We start from the raw sequence: 16,344 nt of genomic DNA, 5'->3' as shown, positions 1-16,344 counted from the left end.
TGCTATGATTACCCTTTCAATCTTCAGAAATCCCAGGATGTTTTGGTACATAACAAACCTGAATGTATTCATGATGTGTGACATTGCCTTGTCTCAAGGTAGAGTTAAAACCTGCAGCACATGAAAGCATCAGGGCTAGAAAAAATGAGGAAAAGACAGGTTTGCTATCCTGGAACGTCATATCATCACGGAGTCCCTAGTTTAAACCTGCATAGATGTCTTCACTGATGTTGATCGCCTTGGAGGCTTTACTAAATCCACCCCTTGTCAGATGGAATATTCTATCAAACACATCTGGATGCCCATAGTGCATCCGAACTCTGTATTCAGAAACTTAAATGCCTAAGTATTACATGGCACTAGCACCAGAAAAATTATGCATTAGTGTCAGAGATTCAGCAATAAGGCCCACGTAAATATAACCTACTTCAGTGGCCTTGCCATAACACGCTGCCCCAATGTGACAAAGCTTGCTTCCTGGTTGGACATGAACCAAGCCAAGGAAGAAACACTGCCAATAAAAACAAGTATTTCATATGATTAGACGCTACTAAGTAAATCATTTATGAAAGGCATCGTAATGCTCCATGTAGGTTGCTTTTGAACCTTCAACTCACCTTCCTGTGAAAACATGCTCACGCACTCCAAGAATGGTTGGATGACGATCTGCTTCAAACTCCTCCAGCAGATTGCGCATCTTTAGGGCCTCCTCAAAATAGTTATCCTTCAAACATACAACAGGAAGAAACGTGACCCTTACTACAAAACTGGGAAAAAGATGCAAAAAAAGCTAATGGCTCTGCTCTGTAATTGCCTGACTATCAGATATAGCACAGGAAGTGCTTAAACAGATGCATTAGTGTCACAGTTCATCAAACAAAACCTACATACTAATCTGCTCTCAAGCAATGATGGCCTAGCACAGGTGATTTTGACAGGTCACTCTGAAGAGATAAAAATAGTCTAAAATTATCAAGCTTAAAGGATGTCTCTGGTGCCATTGCTGTTCTTGCAGGTTGACAAATTTGCAGCATAGATGTTCTCCCTATGCATCAACCATTTGCTTGGAAGCTGTGGGGCCGATAGCTGGCTTAATGCTAATATGCCAAAAAACCTATGCATTATTTCACGACCTTGTGTGTGCCTAGGAATGAGAAGAACTTGGCAAGATATTGGCACTAGCACGTTTCTTTCTGTGTCTGTAAGGTACATTGAGGATGCAATGAAGACAAAAATAGGTATGATATAAGTAAAAATAATATTTCTTTTCGCGTTTATCCCAAAATGTGTTGGTTTTAAGGACCAATGATAGAGACTTAATGCAGAGATGCCAAGCTTGTTGTACAAAGTGGGAACACTCTGACTTGTCAGCATAATTTTCTTTTCAATAAATAGTTAGTTTAATGTCAGTAACAAGTTGATTTAAGGGACAGTAGGAAAGCATTCACTCCAGAGGAGTACAGATGGAAATTCATGACACACAATCTCCATGAGCAACCTGGTTCATATCAATGGTCTGAAGTGCATCACCACGTGTAAAGATCACAGCATGATTCTGATTTTCTGGTTTTCCTTCTCCTAATAAAGGATCACCAGGAAGCTTTATAGAGTAGATCTCCTGCCCAAAGGAAACAGAAGAAACAAAACTGGTAAGCAATTCATCCTCTTGAAAGCAATGATGACAAGACCTAAAATCACTGTTATGATGTACCTGGTCCCTGTTCAAATGAACACCATCACCCTTCACAAGCTTAGAAAAGTATTTTCTCTCCCCACCATTGTCAACAGTGTCGATAAAAGCTATTCGCAAACCCTCATTCCTATAACCCGAGAAAACCATAAGCAACTCAACGGATTGACTGCACAGTCTGAAGAACATTCAAATCCTCATTGCCCAAAGGCCATCATGATTGATTGCACTCTGAGCAAAGCTAGAACTTACTCCTTCATCAAGTAAAGTATATCAGATGCCCTTTGATCCTTCTCTGCCTTCTGTTGCCCATATTTTTGGCAGGTTATGACATATGTGAACTTAAGGTCTGCAATATCCCTTGCATGTGCACGCCTGGACTCTTCAGATGCATGTGGCTCTGATGAGCTTTCACTATCTGCATGACTCAAATACAGTACTGTGACTCCATAAAGATGGGACCAATAAAAGCAATGGAAACAAACCAATTCTCCATACCTGAGGCATCAAGCAAGCTCTGCAGCATGAGAGCCTTTCTGTAGTACATCATTCCGCGTACTGATAGAAAACCAATATCAGAATCAACATGTATACATATTACATGCATTGAACAGCAGAAATTGCAGAAAAGGGCGTATAATATATAAGCATGCCTGTCCTTGCAAGTGTCTGGCCCCGGTATGATGCCCACAAACTAAGCTTCAATTTAAGATCCGAAAAATTTTCTGTCTCAAGTGTACTAGGCCCCAATTGCTTCTCAAGTGTCGATTCAATGAGGCCAATCCTCTCAAGAAAATTTTTCCATTCATCTGTTTGTAATAAAAAGTCCAATTTAATGAAACCCAGGTAGTCAATGATATAGAAAACCTTACTACTGGTCAGAATTGTTTTGACTTCAAATTTCCGTCTCTCTTAAAACGAAGAAGAATTAAAGAATGAAGGATTCTTGACAGTATAAATTTCCCATACTGCATTTGATGCCATTCATTATGAGTTCGTCCCCAATATTTTGAGGAGAAAAGTAAAAACAAAAAGTGTGACAGAAGCCCATAATAAGCACAAAGATATTATAAATACCATGCTTCGACAGTAGCTTTCCTCAATGCAATGATTGTGCTACCTAGCAACACATGCTAAAGGTTTCTGTGTGCACCAATGAGGTGATAGCCCAAGTGGTGAAGGTGTTTGCCTAGGACCAGGAGGTCCTAGGTTCAAACTCCCACAAGGTACTTCCTCAGCGCCATTACCTACGGGTGGATAAAAAGTGCATACGGGCGGTGAAACGCAATAAATACAGGAGGATCTTGGGCTAAGGCCAGTCGGAAAGAAAAGAAGAAGAGGTTTCTATGTGCACAGAGCAAAACTTGACCACAAATTAAGAGCACTGTAGACTTTTGTGCAGAGGGATCTTTGGCTAAACCTCACTAAGGTGAAGACTCCTAGGCATACATCCTCAATCAAATCAACAACGCTAATTTTGACTTTCTTACATTCTGAACGGCTTTCTTTCAACTCTCCTTAGACTACACAAGTTTTGTTTTTCTCAAGTTAATTGTCATATATGGCTTGATTGTAAAATTACCTCTATTGTTAATTTGGCAATTCTCATCAATTAATGCATTATTAGCAAATTGTGATAGGACAAACCGTAGCGTCGGAGATATGCAGAAACACAACCCCTCGTCATTAACAAGTTCTCATGGGACAATACCGTATCATGGGAGATATGCATGTCTATAGGAGAGAAACACAACCCCTCGTCCCTCCTCTTGTTATCTTCTTTCACTTCCTTATTTCTTTCCTTTCTTTTTCTCTTCTTTGTCCTTTTTTTTTCTTCTTCTTCTTTTTTTCTGTTTTTTCTTTTTTTTGCTTTTTGCAACCATGGGCATGCACGATGCACGTGCATACACACTCATATGTAGAGTCTTTTCCATTTTCAAACAGATAACTTGACAGTGACTCTCTGCAAGAAACATGTGTGTCAATTTTTACACCTCAACAGATTCACTTCACAGATTTAATCATCATGTACCTGGGAAAATTTTCTGAAGGTAAAAGAGAATCGAGATCCCATCTTCATTCTCTTTGTACAAGTCCTTTGGGCTATATAATACAATCTCGTCGTAGTATGGAGTATACACACTGAAATCCAAACAACGGCATCCAGACCTGAAGATGTCCATTTCAAGAAGGGTGGGTTGGAGTTGTTATCACCAAATAAGAAGAGAAAATACCTAAAAGACTTCATAGCCCTAACAGTTGGTGGAGTAGGCATCTTCATAAACAATGAGTTTGTAAAGAACTCCAATCGCCTTCGGGCTTCCACATTCTTTGGGACAGTAGCAGCTGACTCCTTGATGGTCAGAAGCAAATACAATCTCTTGATTGATTCCTTCTGTTGCGAGCAGAGTTAAAGATGAAACTTTATTAGCACAGCACCAACTCAAGCAAACCTCTAGGAACCACCACACTTCCGCAGATCTTCATATTGTGGACTGATTGTGTGGCTCAAAATACAAAGTACTGCTGTCACATTCTCATGATCTTGGATTGTCAGCATATCACTAATTAAGATCCATAAGTCTAACTCTTATAATTCAAAAATTTTGGTCAATTGCAGAAACCTACTAGGACACACAAATGACCGTAAACACACTGCCTGCACAGGCACATGCATGATAAAGCACTCAACATACCTGTTCTGGTGTAGGTAATTTGACTCTGGGGACTAATTTTGGTGCAACACCAGGCAAAAATTCACCATAATGGGCTCTGCCAAATAGGCGACAAACCAAAGTCACTCTACAAAAACTATGGCATCTAGCACAATCTTTTCAGCAGCAAAGATAGCCACAACTGCAGACAATTTAAGGAGTGCACTGCAGTGAGCAATACGATTTTAGATTCATGATTTAAGGTGGATTGCAATACATATGTGAATTAGTTCCACACTTGGAGATTGAGAGAAATGATATAGAGAACATGTGCACAAATCTTCTACCCAGCTCTGCAAGCATTGAGTACTGCAGACAAAGCATCCATCCAAACAACCAACACCATTTCACAAGAAGCTCATCAAAGACAAACTGTAAAGTACGTTCTCATATCAAAATCATAGGAAACATTTCAATTTTTAAATGAAACCTTTTGTCTATCGGGAAAAAACACCAAATTTTTTTTTTCAAAGAATATTTTCTTAAATCAAATAAAGATTTTAGAAATCATAGTTTAATGTCATCTAGCATAATACTAACAATCACTACAAGTCACAGGAAACGTTCGTATCTTGAAGCAGAAAACTGTCAGGTTAAAATATATATATATATATATTCTAAGATATATAAATACAAATAAAGCTTTCAGAAATTACAGCTTAAATAGGTATATTACATACATATATAACATACTAAGAAACTTCAAAATTACATTAAGCTTTGAAAACTGGAATGAAACTGCAAGCATTACATAATCTGTACGGAACTTGGAGAAAAAATGAAAGAGACGAGGAAGAGAAGAGAAGTAAAGAAGAAAAAAAGAAGGAAAGAGAACGAGAAGAAAAAAGAAAGAAAAAAAGAAGATAAAGGGGTAAAGAAACAAAAAGAAAGGAAGATTTTATTAATGTCTGCTAACGACCCCAAGGGTCATTGATCCACATGTACATTGGATTTCTTAACACACATAAAAAAACTCAGGGAGAGCTCAAATGTCCATGGTGTAGTAGAGTGCCAAGATGTAGATTGGATTTCTGAACACACAAAAAAAAGTCACGGTCTAAGAGGAAGAAGAAGGACAAGGTGCATTCAACACAGGTCACAAATACACAACTTGCATATGAAGTTGTTGCAAAAGCTTCACATAAGAGTACTTGTATGTTATATACATCGCAGTGACCTTGATGAGAAAGAAGAAATCTTCTAATATTTCTACTAATCCACTTAAAACTGCAATTGAGAGTATAAATGGGAGAAAGGTCAATATTATAAAATACTCATTGGTGTTCACTTGGCTTTTTAATAGAGACTGTGACTGGTAAGTCCCCCCCATCCCCCCCCCCCCCCCCTTCCCGCGGAAAAAAAAAGAAAAAAGAAAAAAGAAAAAAAAGAAACTCATCAGCAGCAAGCGGTATTCGGACCTTGATTGTTCTGGGAGGAAAAAGTTGACCGCTTCATAGACATCTTGCACTGCTGAAGCAACACTTTCAGCAGGACTGTTTTTCACCTGCTCATCCATATCCGATTACAAATCAACTTCATTTTGTTTAAACAGTTGAAGGGCTTGGGCATAAAGGTAAAAAGTTTTTGAAAAATAAAAATTGCTCTCAATAAAAAGACCGGTCAGCAAGCAGCAGAACCTTGGCCAGGGTACCACTCACAGTTACAAGCAATGGAATGCCAAAAGAAACACGCAAACGAGACCAACATAGAACTACAAAAATGAAAACCATAGAGATGGTTTTATCCATTACAACAAATTTGACGCACAAACACACACCACACGCCCATGCCCAGGACCAGGCCCACTTGCACATGCACGCTTCCATGAAATTTTCATGTGGAGTCTTTGTTCAATTGATTATGATAGGAAAGATTTGACACATTTCACTCCAGAATCTAGACATAACAACCTTCATCCCAAGATTAAAAAAGCATTATGAAAATATAACGCTAGTGCCAGGAGCGTACAAGAAGGCCAGTCAAAGCTGCAACCCTGGTGATGACAATTTGAATGTTATTGATCTGGAAGTCAATAAAAAAGGCAGATCCTCCGTGTTCTCTTATGCTGCTTTTCACTTTTTTATATACTTCTTCAAAACTACAGTTTGAACATCAACAAATAACTAGGTTGAGTGCGCCTTCCTGGTAGTAGCCAGCTTTGGTAGGAGACTTGTATAAAAGAAAAATGCACAACCAATCAAAGCACGTTCAATCTCACACACTCACAATTTCTTGTGGCCATCCTCCACCAATTCTGTAAGTAACAAATGTACACTCTCAAACGCCTCCGTAACAGCAGAAGACATGTACTGATCTTTATCCAATTTCTCCCATAGCTCTTCTGGGTTCTCCTTCTTTTCCATCGCAAGATCCATTGCAAGAAAAACCTAATATTGAAATAATATAATGAGAAAAAAATTGCCCATGTGTGAGGTTTACCTACAAGATCGTACATTCAAAGAATAACAGCATACCTTGCTGACTAGGAGAAAAAGAGGCCACTGAACAAGACCTGAATTTGTTTTGTTTGGAGGCATAATAAGCAGATCCTTTTCACTGTAAGATAGAACAAATGGAAATGGAAATTAGATTGAGATGATGATGAAACTAGAAAGTCACCGCCACTCAGAGCTCCTTCCCCTATATGTCTGTCATTGGGAGGTGGACGGCTGACTGTCTGACAGGTCAGCACTAGTCTGAGGTCAGCATTGCAGGAAAGCATTCTTGGGTGGCTGATGTGTTTGAAACTGCTGCATCTTCCCTGGAAGAAGATAGGTCGAATGTGTTCGCGATCAAGGACAATGATGGTGAGGGCTGACTTTTTATGCTTACAATGCCCTTGGCAGTGTACATAGGTTTGGTTTTGTTGGTACAAATGGGTCTCCGAGTGTTACAAGGAGAAACACACCACAGGGGGTCAATGTTTTTTTTCCAGTTAAGTATAAGAATGGAGAGGCTTTCAGGGAAATAAATAAAGATTTTGAATTCTGGAATGTAGATATACTGGTGGGGAAGTAATTGTAAAAAATAGGGGTTTTGAGTTCTTAGGGTTAGTGTGTATGAACCTCCTCTTAACAAGAAAGGGTTTTTTACAGACAGTTTTGTAAAAAATAGGGGTTTTGAGTTCTGGAATGTAGATATACTGGTGGGGAAGTAATTGTAAAAAATAGGGGGTTTGAGTTCTTAGGGTTAGTGTGTATGAACCTCCTCTTAACAAGAAAGGGTTTTTTTCATTCAATTTTTGTCCCTCTCCTCTTTTCCCTTCTCTACACTATCACCTACATCGCCACTTGTCATCATTCTCTTGAAAATTAGGAAATATCACCTTACTCATCCTTATATGGGGCTTTCTTGTGCCTTATCACACCGTCAATAATCATTGTCATCATCGCCATACTGGAGAATGGGTTTTTCCATGCTGCCACCCACGAGAGACGACATCATCATCATCTTCAATGCTGTCAATATCACCTGCTCGTGCCCGTCGTCTGTCGAGTGTCAATGGGTCCATTGTCCTCTACTTCAACTAAAGGCGACTCTCAGTCAACTGTTGCACTCCACTGTTATGCTACCACTTGCCATCTGCAGATACCATCATCACCGACTTCAACACGTCTGTTCCTTCTCGAAGCCTGTCACGCATATCTCTGAATTCAAGCGTCTTCAACAGCTGGACATCCACTTCATCAACCTGTTGCCATCTCTGCTCGACACCTGCCATGCCGCTTCCACGCCAACTGTCAGCAATTGTGCCCTTACCCCAGTCATGGTTGTCTGCGAAACTAGTCCCGCTTATGAGAGGTACGTAGAAAAACGGTACGGTACGAAACTATGCAAGCGAAACTGTTTTTTTTATGGCCGTTTTTTTTGGTGACTTTTTCATGCCCGTTTTTTTTCCCCTGTTTTGTTTTCCTATTTTTTTATGGCCGTTTGGGCAATGGGGGCTTTCTACCTTGCCACCTTCTCTCGACTTTGCATCTCTAAATGTGTACTACCAACTCTTGAGTCTACATACGTCTCAATCGCTGCACATCCACATGACCAATGCATTTGTGCCAAATATCAACATCAGCCACAACTCCTACACCTTGTGCAAATACTGTAGCTTTCACCTCAGGCATGTCTACATTTAGACAATTAGACAACCATTCTTGCACATTGCCATAAATACAGCCATACATCAGTCCATAGACTCGTCCAAATACATCCCTCAAATTGCCCTGTTTCCACCCTCAAAATTGCCAAACCCTTCCTCTCACAAAGGGCCAAAGGAGTACCTCCAAGACAATCACGAGCCAGTGAAAAGAGAGACCCCCTCACGCCCTGTTCAGTCCTATATACTTCTGCACTTATGTACCTCCAGCAACCACCTTCAATCTCGCACCACCTTCCACAGGACGGATAGATAGAGAGAAATGAAATGAAATGCTATATTAACGTCTTCAAAAGGCCAAAGTGACCTGTGAGACCAAAGTTACAACCATGTGACATCTGATACACTGTCTCGAAAAGAAAAGAGAGAGCCCCACAATACATCAGTAGGGGGGAACCTAATGCTACTAGTCTAAATGGGGTACATGAGTACATGGATGCATGGATACATGAATATGGGGGAGTACAAAAGTGACAGTGAGTACAACAGTATATGGCTGGAGTCGTAATCATCCTAGGAGCTCTAGCATGGGTCTCTGCCGAATGGCCTGGATATCTGCCATAGTGAGATGCCTGGTCAGACGAGCCCGATGCCTCGCAATGATGCTCTGAATCCTCCGGTGTAGGCACCGTCTCTGATGTGAGGATCTGCGAACCCTCGGGCATCTAGATCTGCCCAACTGAATAGCTCTCTCAACTAGAGTCCCACGGGGTGCCCACTGCTGGGCTGTCGGCTGTGTGTCCTCCCGGGTAGTCCCTCTAAAGAAGTCAGTAATCTGTCTCTGTGTGGACTCCCTGCCACTCGGGTGTCTGCTCCTGATAATGGACTCTCTGAGCCTCCGGATCTCCAGGAGATAAAAACCCAAGCATCGCTGATCACAATAGTCCATGGCTCCAGCCACTGGTCCAAATCCCTCTCTGAAAAGGCAATGGTAGCGCCCTCAAATCTCATAATATGCTGTGCAGCGACAGATGTAGTGCTCCTCCGTCTCTGGCTCTATCCAACAAATCTGACAAATCCTGCCCCTTGGAGGTATGCCTCTAAATCTGCCTGTCTCTATCTCTAGCTGATGTGAAGAGGTGCGGATCTGCCCAATGGCGCACCTCAATCCATGAGACAGATGGGTATCCATGTAGCTCGGTCTAAGTATAAAGCCATCCTCAGTGGTGCGGAGAAGATGGTCTCTATAGAAAGCCATGTTCGTCCCCAACTCCTGTGAGGGCTCTAGCCATGTCCTCCTAGTGTCCAACTGAATGAGGTCCTGTCTGATAACTCTACTAATGTCAGAATGTGTCAAGGTGAGAGAGGGTGCCTCTAGAGAGTACTGGAAGGGTGGAAGTCTGTCTAAACTGAACCCGTGGAGGTCAAACCAAGATGCTATCTGCGCATACCAACATGAAGTGTCTCCCTCCATGGCTAGTTGATGAGAGGACTCTAAAGCAAGTCGTGCATACCGGTGTCGGGGAAGCTCCTAGGTGCTATGAATGAAGGACACTGATCTGGCAAGAGCCTCGACTACGATCGGTGGTGCTCCCATCTCGGCTCTAATAATCTCATGGGGTACCGAGGCCTTAGCCTGAATCATCCTGGAGATCATGGACACAAGTGGTCTCTCCATCGATCTCCATCCATCGTATGTGCGTCCTGATCGATTGTGACGATCTAGGCTAGGCCCCCAGATCTGTACTCCATATAGCATAGCCGATGTGACCAGCGTGTCAAAAAGCCACAGCTTAGTGCGTGGCTCTTGAAACTGTACCTGTGAGCACATCCTCTCTAGACCTCCTAGTGCTGCATATCCTCTAGTCAATCTGGCCTCTGCTGCCCCCCTCATGGAAAATGTGGGCCCAGTGAACACCACTCCAAGATGTGTATGAGTCAACATACTCCACTGTCTCCTGCCCATATGTGAAAATAGGCGCTGATCTCCAAACCCACTGAGCTGTAGTGTTAAACACCATAACCTTGGTCTTACCAAGGTTAACTGAGAGCCCACTGTCCTGTGCATAAGCATGTAAAGTATCCAAGTGCCTCTGCATACCCTCTGGTGAGTCTGCTATAAGCACAATATCATCAGCATATGAGAGCAGAGGTATCCAAGTGCCAGCTAACTGGGCTCCTCTGTCCCCTTGTGTCCCAATATAATCAGAGATCTCATCAATGTATAGTCCAAATAGAGTCGGAGAGAACGAGCAGCCTTGTTTCACCCCTATAGTGGAGTGTACTGGATTATGCAGCACCCAAGGGGCAATCTCCATATATGATTCTAGATGAGGACATATGTGAGTTCTCTAGGGAGGGAGATGTTATCATACTTGGGGACTTTAATGCTCGAACGGCTCAGTACCAGACCTCCTTCTTTGACACTTCGAAGATGTTGAGAGAGAGAGATGTGGAGGAGATGTGTTTGACCCGGAGATCACAACTGTACCGAGTATGGGAGATACCTCTTGGAGATAGGGACTGCACATGGGCTAGCCAATTTAAATGGCCTAGAGAGGTATCCACTTGCCAGTGGCTTTACTTGCTTTCCAACACACACATGGGGCCAGCATAGTGGATTATGTTCTAGCCTCGCCAACCTTCATCTCGAGTATCTTGGATTTTGCGATTGGCCCCAGGCCCATCGGAGTTACGGTGGATCATGCACTTCTCTCCTTTTACGGTGGATTTCCACTACAGTACCCACCAGGTTGGGCAATCCTCCTATCACCCGAGATATACCTTCTGTAGAGAGACTAATGGAGTACACCGCAGAGATCTACAACTTGTTGAGTGCAGAGGATCCACAGAGGCCATTAGCAGAGCTCACACAGATCCTGATAGAGGCTTTACATACAGTTGCAGCGACGGCCTTCCCACACACGCAGCCCACAGTACGACCACGTCCTGGGAGCATGCACCACAATAGTTGGTATGATGATGACTGTAGGGAGCTCAGAGCCCGGCTACAGAGAGAGGTGGCCACAGGTGTTACTACATATAGAGAGTCACGCATCATATTCCGACCCTTCATTCGGCGGAAGAAGAGAGCATTCTTAGCTCGGCTGGAGAGAGACATCTATCGGTTGTTTTTGAGTCAGGATTCTGGGGAGGCTTGGAGATTGCTTAGAGAGCACCCCCCGCCTCCAGCCATTACCTCTCCAGATACATGGGGCGAGTATGCAGCCTCTCTCTACACAGTACCATGGCAGCCACCACTACCGAACCCTCCAGAGCCTTGTCCACCCACTTCTACCTTCTTCACAGCAGAGATGGTGAGGAGGGCCATCAACAGATTGCATATAGGATCATGAGGGCATTGTAGCCGAGCATTTCATACATGCTAGAGATATGATTGTAGACTTGCTAGCTCTCATGTTTAATAGAGCCATGTGTGGGGTTTCCTAGGACTTGGAGTACTTCCACGATTGTGCCGGTACTCAAGTCTGGAGATCCGAGCCTGCCGACTAACTACTGCACCATTATGATTGGTCACTCGCTGCTATATGCCTCTATTCTTGAGCAAGAGTTGAGCAGATGGGCAGAGAGACAAGGGGTCCGAGCTCAGGGACAGGCCGGTTTCAGGAGGAGATTCTCTACTTTGGATCATATCTTTACCCTCAGGGCTATCATTGAGGAGGGCAGAGCACATGGGAGGAGGATCTACTGTGGCTTTGTGGATTTCAGCAAGGCCTTTGACACAGTGCCCAGAGCTAGACTGATGCGCAGGCTGCAAGACTTGGGGGTTCCATGTGAGCTCATTTGGGGTATTATGGCACTTTATGAGACAGTAGTTGGGCAGGTGCGGACTTCAGAGGGTCTCTCCCAGGGTGGAAAGTAACATATAGCAATGTATAGGGGTCTACCCTCATGTGCCCTCACTCTGACCCACATGTACCTCGCGCTCTCATCACGGCGCATAACATGGATGAGTGGCTGAAGCTCCTCTCTAAAAGAACTGCAACTCCTCCAGATCCACGACCACCATGCTTCGAACGGGCCTCCTGTCTACAAGTCGTCTCCCATCTGTATCCCGCCACTCTCGGTAATGTGCTGCCTGGGGCCTGATCTGTCTCCGAGTAGAAGATGATGTCCCTATCTGTGAAGCTGTCCTCCACATCCAGTCTCAATGCTCCGTTGTAGTTCCATACTGCAAGTCTCAGACTAGTCCCATAGGTCTCGCACCGTCAGGTGGTGTGTCTCTCTAGTATCGCCACTCTGCCTCCTGAATAAAATGCTAGCTTCCCTTTTTCTCTGGCTGCCCTAATCTCCGGCATGCACTCCCTCATATGTGCTAGCTATGCCAAGGTGAGGTCATCTCCTAAAAAGATGCCCGTTTTCTTAAGGGCGGAGCGCTTGGCCAAGAAATCCTTCTTGGCCTCCAAGGTGGGAAAGCGTAAAATGAGAGCTCTCTCCTTCGAGCTCTCTCCTCCATTCTTGTCTTTCTTGCCCACTCTCCAAGCCCCCGTGTGTGTAGGCCTCGAAATGCCCATGCGTGTGTATAAATCTTTGGCTTCCTCCTCTACATTGTCACCGTCCTTAAGCCCCGTGATCCACACATGAAGTTCCCTTGTCTTTCTTCTTTGTTCCTCCTCAATGGTTAGGTTGATAATCTTCGAGCTAGATGTGCTTTCGGCCTCCTTGTTCTTACCTTTCTTGACCACTTCTATCCATTTCTCCGTTTCATTTACTTGTTTTTGCATCTTCGTGAGCACCTCCACCGAGGAGGTCGCCCGGGCCTTCTTTTCTTCTCCCTCTTGAAGTGTTCTCACTTGGGCCTTGATGGTGTTCAGCTCCTCCATCATGACGGGCTGAATTTCACCTTCCTCGAGCTTATGTTGAGCACGTGCTTCTTCTATCTCTATCTTGAGATTTGCGATCTTTGCATCTTGGGCTGCTATCCGCGCTTCAAGTTTCTTGACTTTGTCAACAAGGCTCCGGTTGACCATATTAATTGCATTGTCCGTCTCTTTCTTGTGTTGTTGGATGGCTGCCTTGATCAGGTCTTCAATGTCAATCCTCTCCATCTTGTCTTGGGCTGAAAAAGGCTGGTTTCGGGTTAAGAATTAATTAACCCTTGGCCATAGGAAGAGCTCTGTGCATGTCTGCAACGCTTCCCACAGAGAGAGAGGCCAGAGGCGGCTACACGAGAGAGCGAAGGAGGCGAGGCGAAGAAAGCGAAGTGAGAGAGAGAGAGAGAGAGAGAGTCAGCAGGCGGGGCAACAAGCGGGAGAGGGAGGCGACACAGGTTCGAAGAGAGGGAGGGAGAGGCGACAGAGGTTCGAAGATAGATAGAGGGTCAGCAGGCGGGGCAACGGGCGGGAGGGAGGCGACACAGGTTCGAAGAGAGAGAGGGAGGTGACAGAGGTTCGAAGCAGCAGTATATCCTTCTCTTCTGTGCCCTGCCCTCTTCAAGTGTCAGTATGTGATCCAAGGTAGTAAATCCTCTCTTGAAGCCAGCCTCTCCATGTGCTCGATGACCATGCCTCTTTGCCCATCGGCTCAGCTCCGACTCCAATATAGAGCCATATAATTTGGCCAACTAATGACCAATCATGATCGTCCTATAGTTGCCTAGTACCATGGGGTCCCCACTCTTAAAGAGTGGTACAATGATATGCTCTGTCCAGCTTGTCGGGAAACCCTCACAAATGGCACGATTAAACACATGTACGATGAGTAAAGCCAAAGTGTCTCGTGCATATGAAAAGTGCTCTCCAACTAGCCCATCATGATCCTGTGCCTTTCCATTCTGTAACCTGTCTATCGCATCTAGCACCATCTTCATAGTAAAAAAGGTGCTGCTAGCCGGCCGAGCTCCCAGTGGAGGAGGGTTGGGAGGCTGTCCTGGTGCATCATATAGCTCTCTAGCATAAGTATGCCATGCCTCAGGTGCAGTAATCGGAGTACCAGGCTGTCTCTCCTCAAACATCTTCCATGCCCTCTTGTTGTCCTTCCCCACGAAGAGTTGGTAGATCTCCTCCTCTAGCTTAGCCAGATAGGCTCGTTTCTTCCTCCGCATAAGGCGCCGAAAGATCATCCTAGCCTGTCTATGCGTGTGAGACCCAATGGCAATCTCACGCTGTAGCTGTGCTCGTGTCTCACGACACTCATCATCATACCAACTGTTCTGTGGGGCAATGCTGCGGGGGTGGGTGGAAGGGATCATAGTGCAGGGAAACGCATATGAGGCGGATGCATATAGTACACCTGCCAATTCTCTCGTGATCTCGTCCAGAGGGGTATGCGGGTCTAGAGCGAACAAGCCATCACATACTGCATCTCGATAAACTCCAACTGTCTCACGCGTGTAAACTGATATCTCGGGTACCTAAGTAGATGAGTGGCTGGCCCATCTCTCGGGGATCCACCTACTAGTGTGAAACTCAAGTATGCATGATCGGCTGCTATGCCAATGGGCCTACTGGAAATCGTGAAACCCCGCACATCAGGTATCAATGAAGGAGATCCCATCAAGTAGTCCACTGTGCTCTGTCCCCCTTTAGAGTTCCAGTGTGTGAGACCATCTGATCCTTGCCGAGGGACTAATCTATCACGGATTGATCGCTTCTATGTAGGCGACAGGTTAGGGGAGCGAGGGAGCTCCGTTGGCATTCTCGCTGGCACCTCTTTTTCAGACCATGCACCAGTTATTTTGACACTTGAGGAGAGGACACGGGAGACCAGCTTGCAGATGAGGATCCCAGAGAGGATACTTACAGATCCTAGTCTCGCTGAGGACATTGAGAGGATATGGCATGATAGCCAGAGCGGCTGGGAGAGACACGCGAGCGGGAGCGGCGGTTGAGACGTAGCCTTGCTTCGCTTCAGCGCATTGAGGAGCAGTAGCCTACATGTGAGTGGGTGGCGTCCCAGCTGAGCCAGGCACGCCAGGAGGTTAGAGAGGCAGAGGAGCAGAGACATGAGTTTTACTATCACCGCCAGGCCTCTCAGTGGATGCAACTTGGTGATAGAGTGACTGGGGAGTTTTTTGAGATTACTGGACCTCGCCATGCTCGAGCAGGAGTCCGCCAACTTTGGAGGCAGGACGGATCCGTAGCCACTGCGCCCGAGGAGATCAGAGCCATTGCCACTGAGTTCTATAGAGACCTGCTTTCAGCGGAGCCAGCCACTGAGGCTCGGGATGCTTGCAGACTGTGTGGGCCCAGGTGCAGAGGAGGGTCACACATCGTATGCGTACAGTTCTGGGGGAGCCTCTTTCAGAGGTTGAGCTTGCTGAGGCCTTGAGAGTCTTTCCGCGCCACAGTTGCCTTGGGAAGGACGGATTGACGCCTGCCTTTTTTATGCGCTATTGGGACCTTTTGGGGCCAGGCCTCCGCAGGGGCTTTCAGTATGTTTTGGACACTGGGGTGATGCCACAGAGCTTTTCAGAGGGCTTGATCTTTCTTATCTCCAAGGGGAAGGGAGTATCAGATGATATTCGGCATTGGAGACCTCTTACGATCCTCAATACTGTCTACAAGGTCTTAGCAAAGGCCTTGAGTTTGAGGATCCAGCCCTTCCTGGGGGAGTTGATTTATGCTACCCAGACAGGATTCGTCAAGGAGCGTAGTATCCTTGACAACATTTTCACCTTCTAGGAGGCGACGGCCCGAGCTAGATTTCTCGGTGAGGACCTGGTCGTGATGCTTGTCGATTTTGAGAAGGCATACGATCGAGTCGACTGGAGTTTCTTAGAGGGCACGATGCTTCGCCTCGGCTTTGAGCCAGTTTGGATTCGAGGAGTGGCGGCTCTATATTCCACAGCTCGTAGCCAGGTGCTGATGGGAGGCGGACGGGGGCCG

The 16,344-nt window shown here is 45.1% G+C and overlaps 1 protein-coding gene across 9 annotated transcripts in view; it reads right to left on the bottom strand.

Annotated features, from left to right (window-relative positions):
• The window catches only part of LOC147639199 (callose synthase 10-like), a 251,362-nt gene that overhangs the window by 31,507 nt on the left and 203,511 nt on the right, over positions 1-16,344 (bottom strand). For all 9 annotated transcript variants that reach the window (XR_015264354.1, XM_086788318.1, XM_086788339.1 and 6 more), the window contains 16 exons: positions 6,879-6,960; positions 6,631-6,791; positions 6,373-6,502; positions 5,823-5,908; positions 4,387-4,462; positions 3,925-4,085; positions 3,723-3,832; positions 2,344-2,499; positions 2,189-2,248; positions 1,943-2,108; positions 1,712-1,820; positions 1,499-1,618; positions 618-724; positions 428-511; positions 208-320; positions 59-111 (listed from right to left, as the gene is read on the bottom strand). Coding sequence is in view for 8 of the 9 variants with exons in the window: in XM_086788318.1 (XP_086644444.1) it covers positions 59-111; positions 208-320; positions 428-511; positions 618-724; positions 1,499-1,618; positions 1,712-1,820; positions 1,943-2,108; positions 2,189-2,248; positions 2,344-2,499; positions 3,723-3,832; positions 3,925-4,085; positions 4,387-4,462; positions 5,823-5,908; positions 6,373-6,502; positions 6,631-6,791; positions 6,879-6,960 (1,774 nt within the window). In the remaining variant the exon portion in view is untranslated. The remainder of the gene's footprint in view (positions 1-58; positions 112-207; positions 321-427; positions 512-617; positions 725-1,498; positions 1,619-1,711; positions 1,821-1,942; positions 2,109-2,188; positions 2,249-2,343; positions 2,500-3,722; positions 3,833-3,924; positions 4,086-4,386; positions 4,463-5,822; positions 5,909-6,372; positions 6,503-6,630; positions 6,792-6,878; positions 6,961-16,344) is intronic.

The sequence above is a fragment of the Cibotium barometz genome, chromosome 4, assembly GCF_041138505.1.
Source record: "Cibotium barometz isolate CiBa-2024 chromosome 4, ASM4113850v1, whole genome shotgun sequence".
Lineage (NCBI taxonomy): Eukaryota > Viridiplantae > Streptophyta > Polypodiopsida > Cyatheales > Cibotiaceae > Cibotium > Cibotium barometz.
The sequence above is the reverse complement of the archived record's forward strand: the minus strand, read 5'-3'. Positions and strand labels throughout refer to the sequence as shown.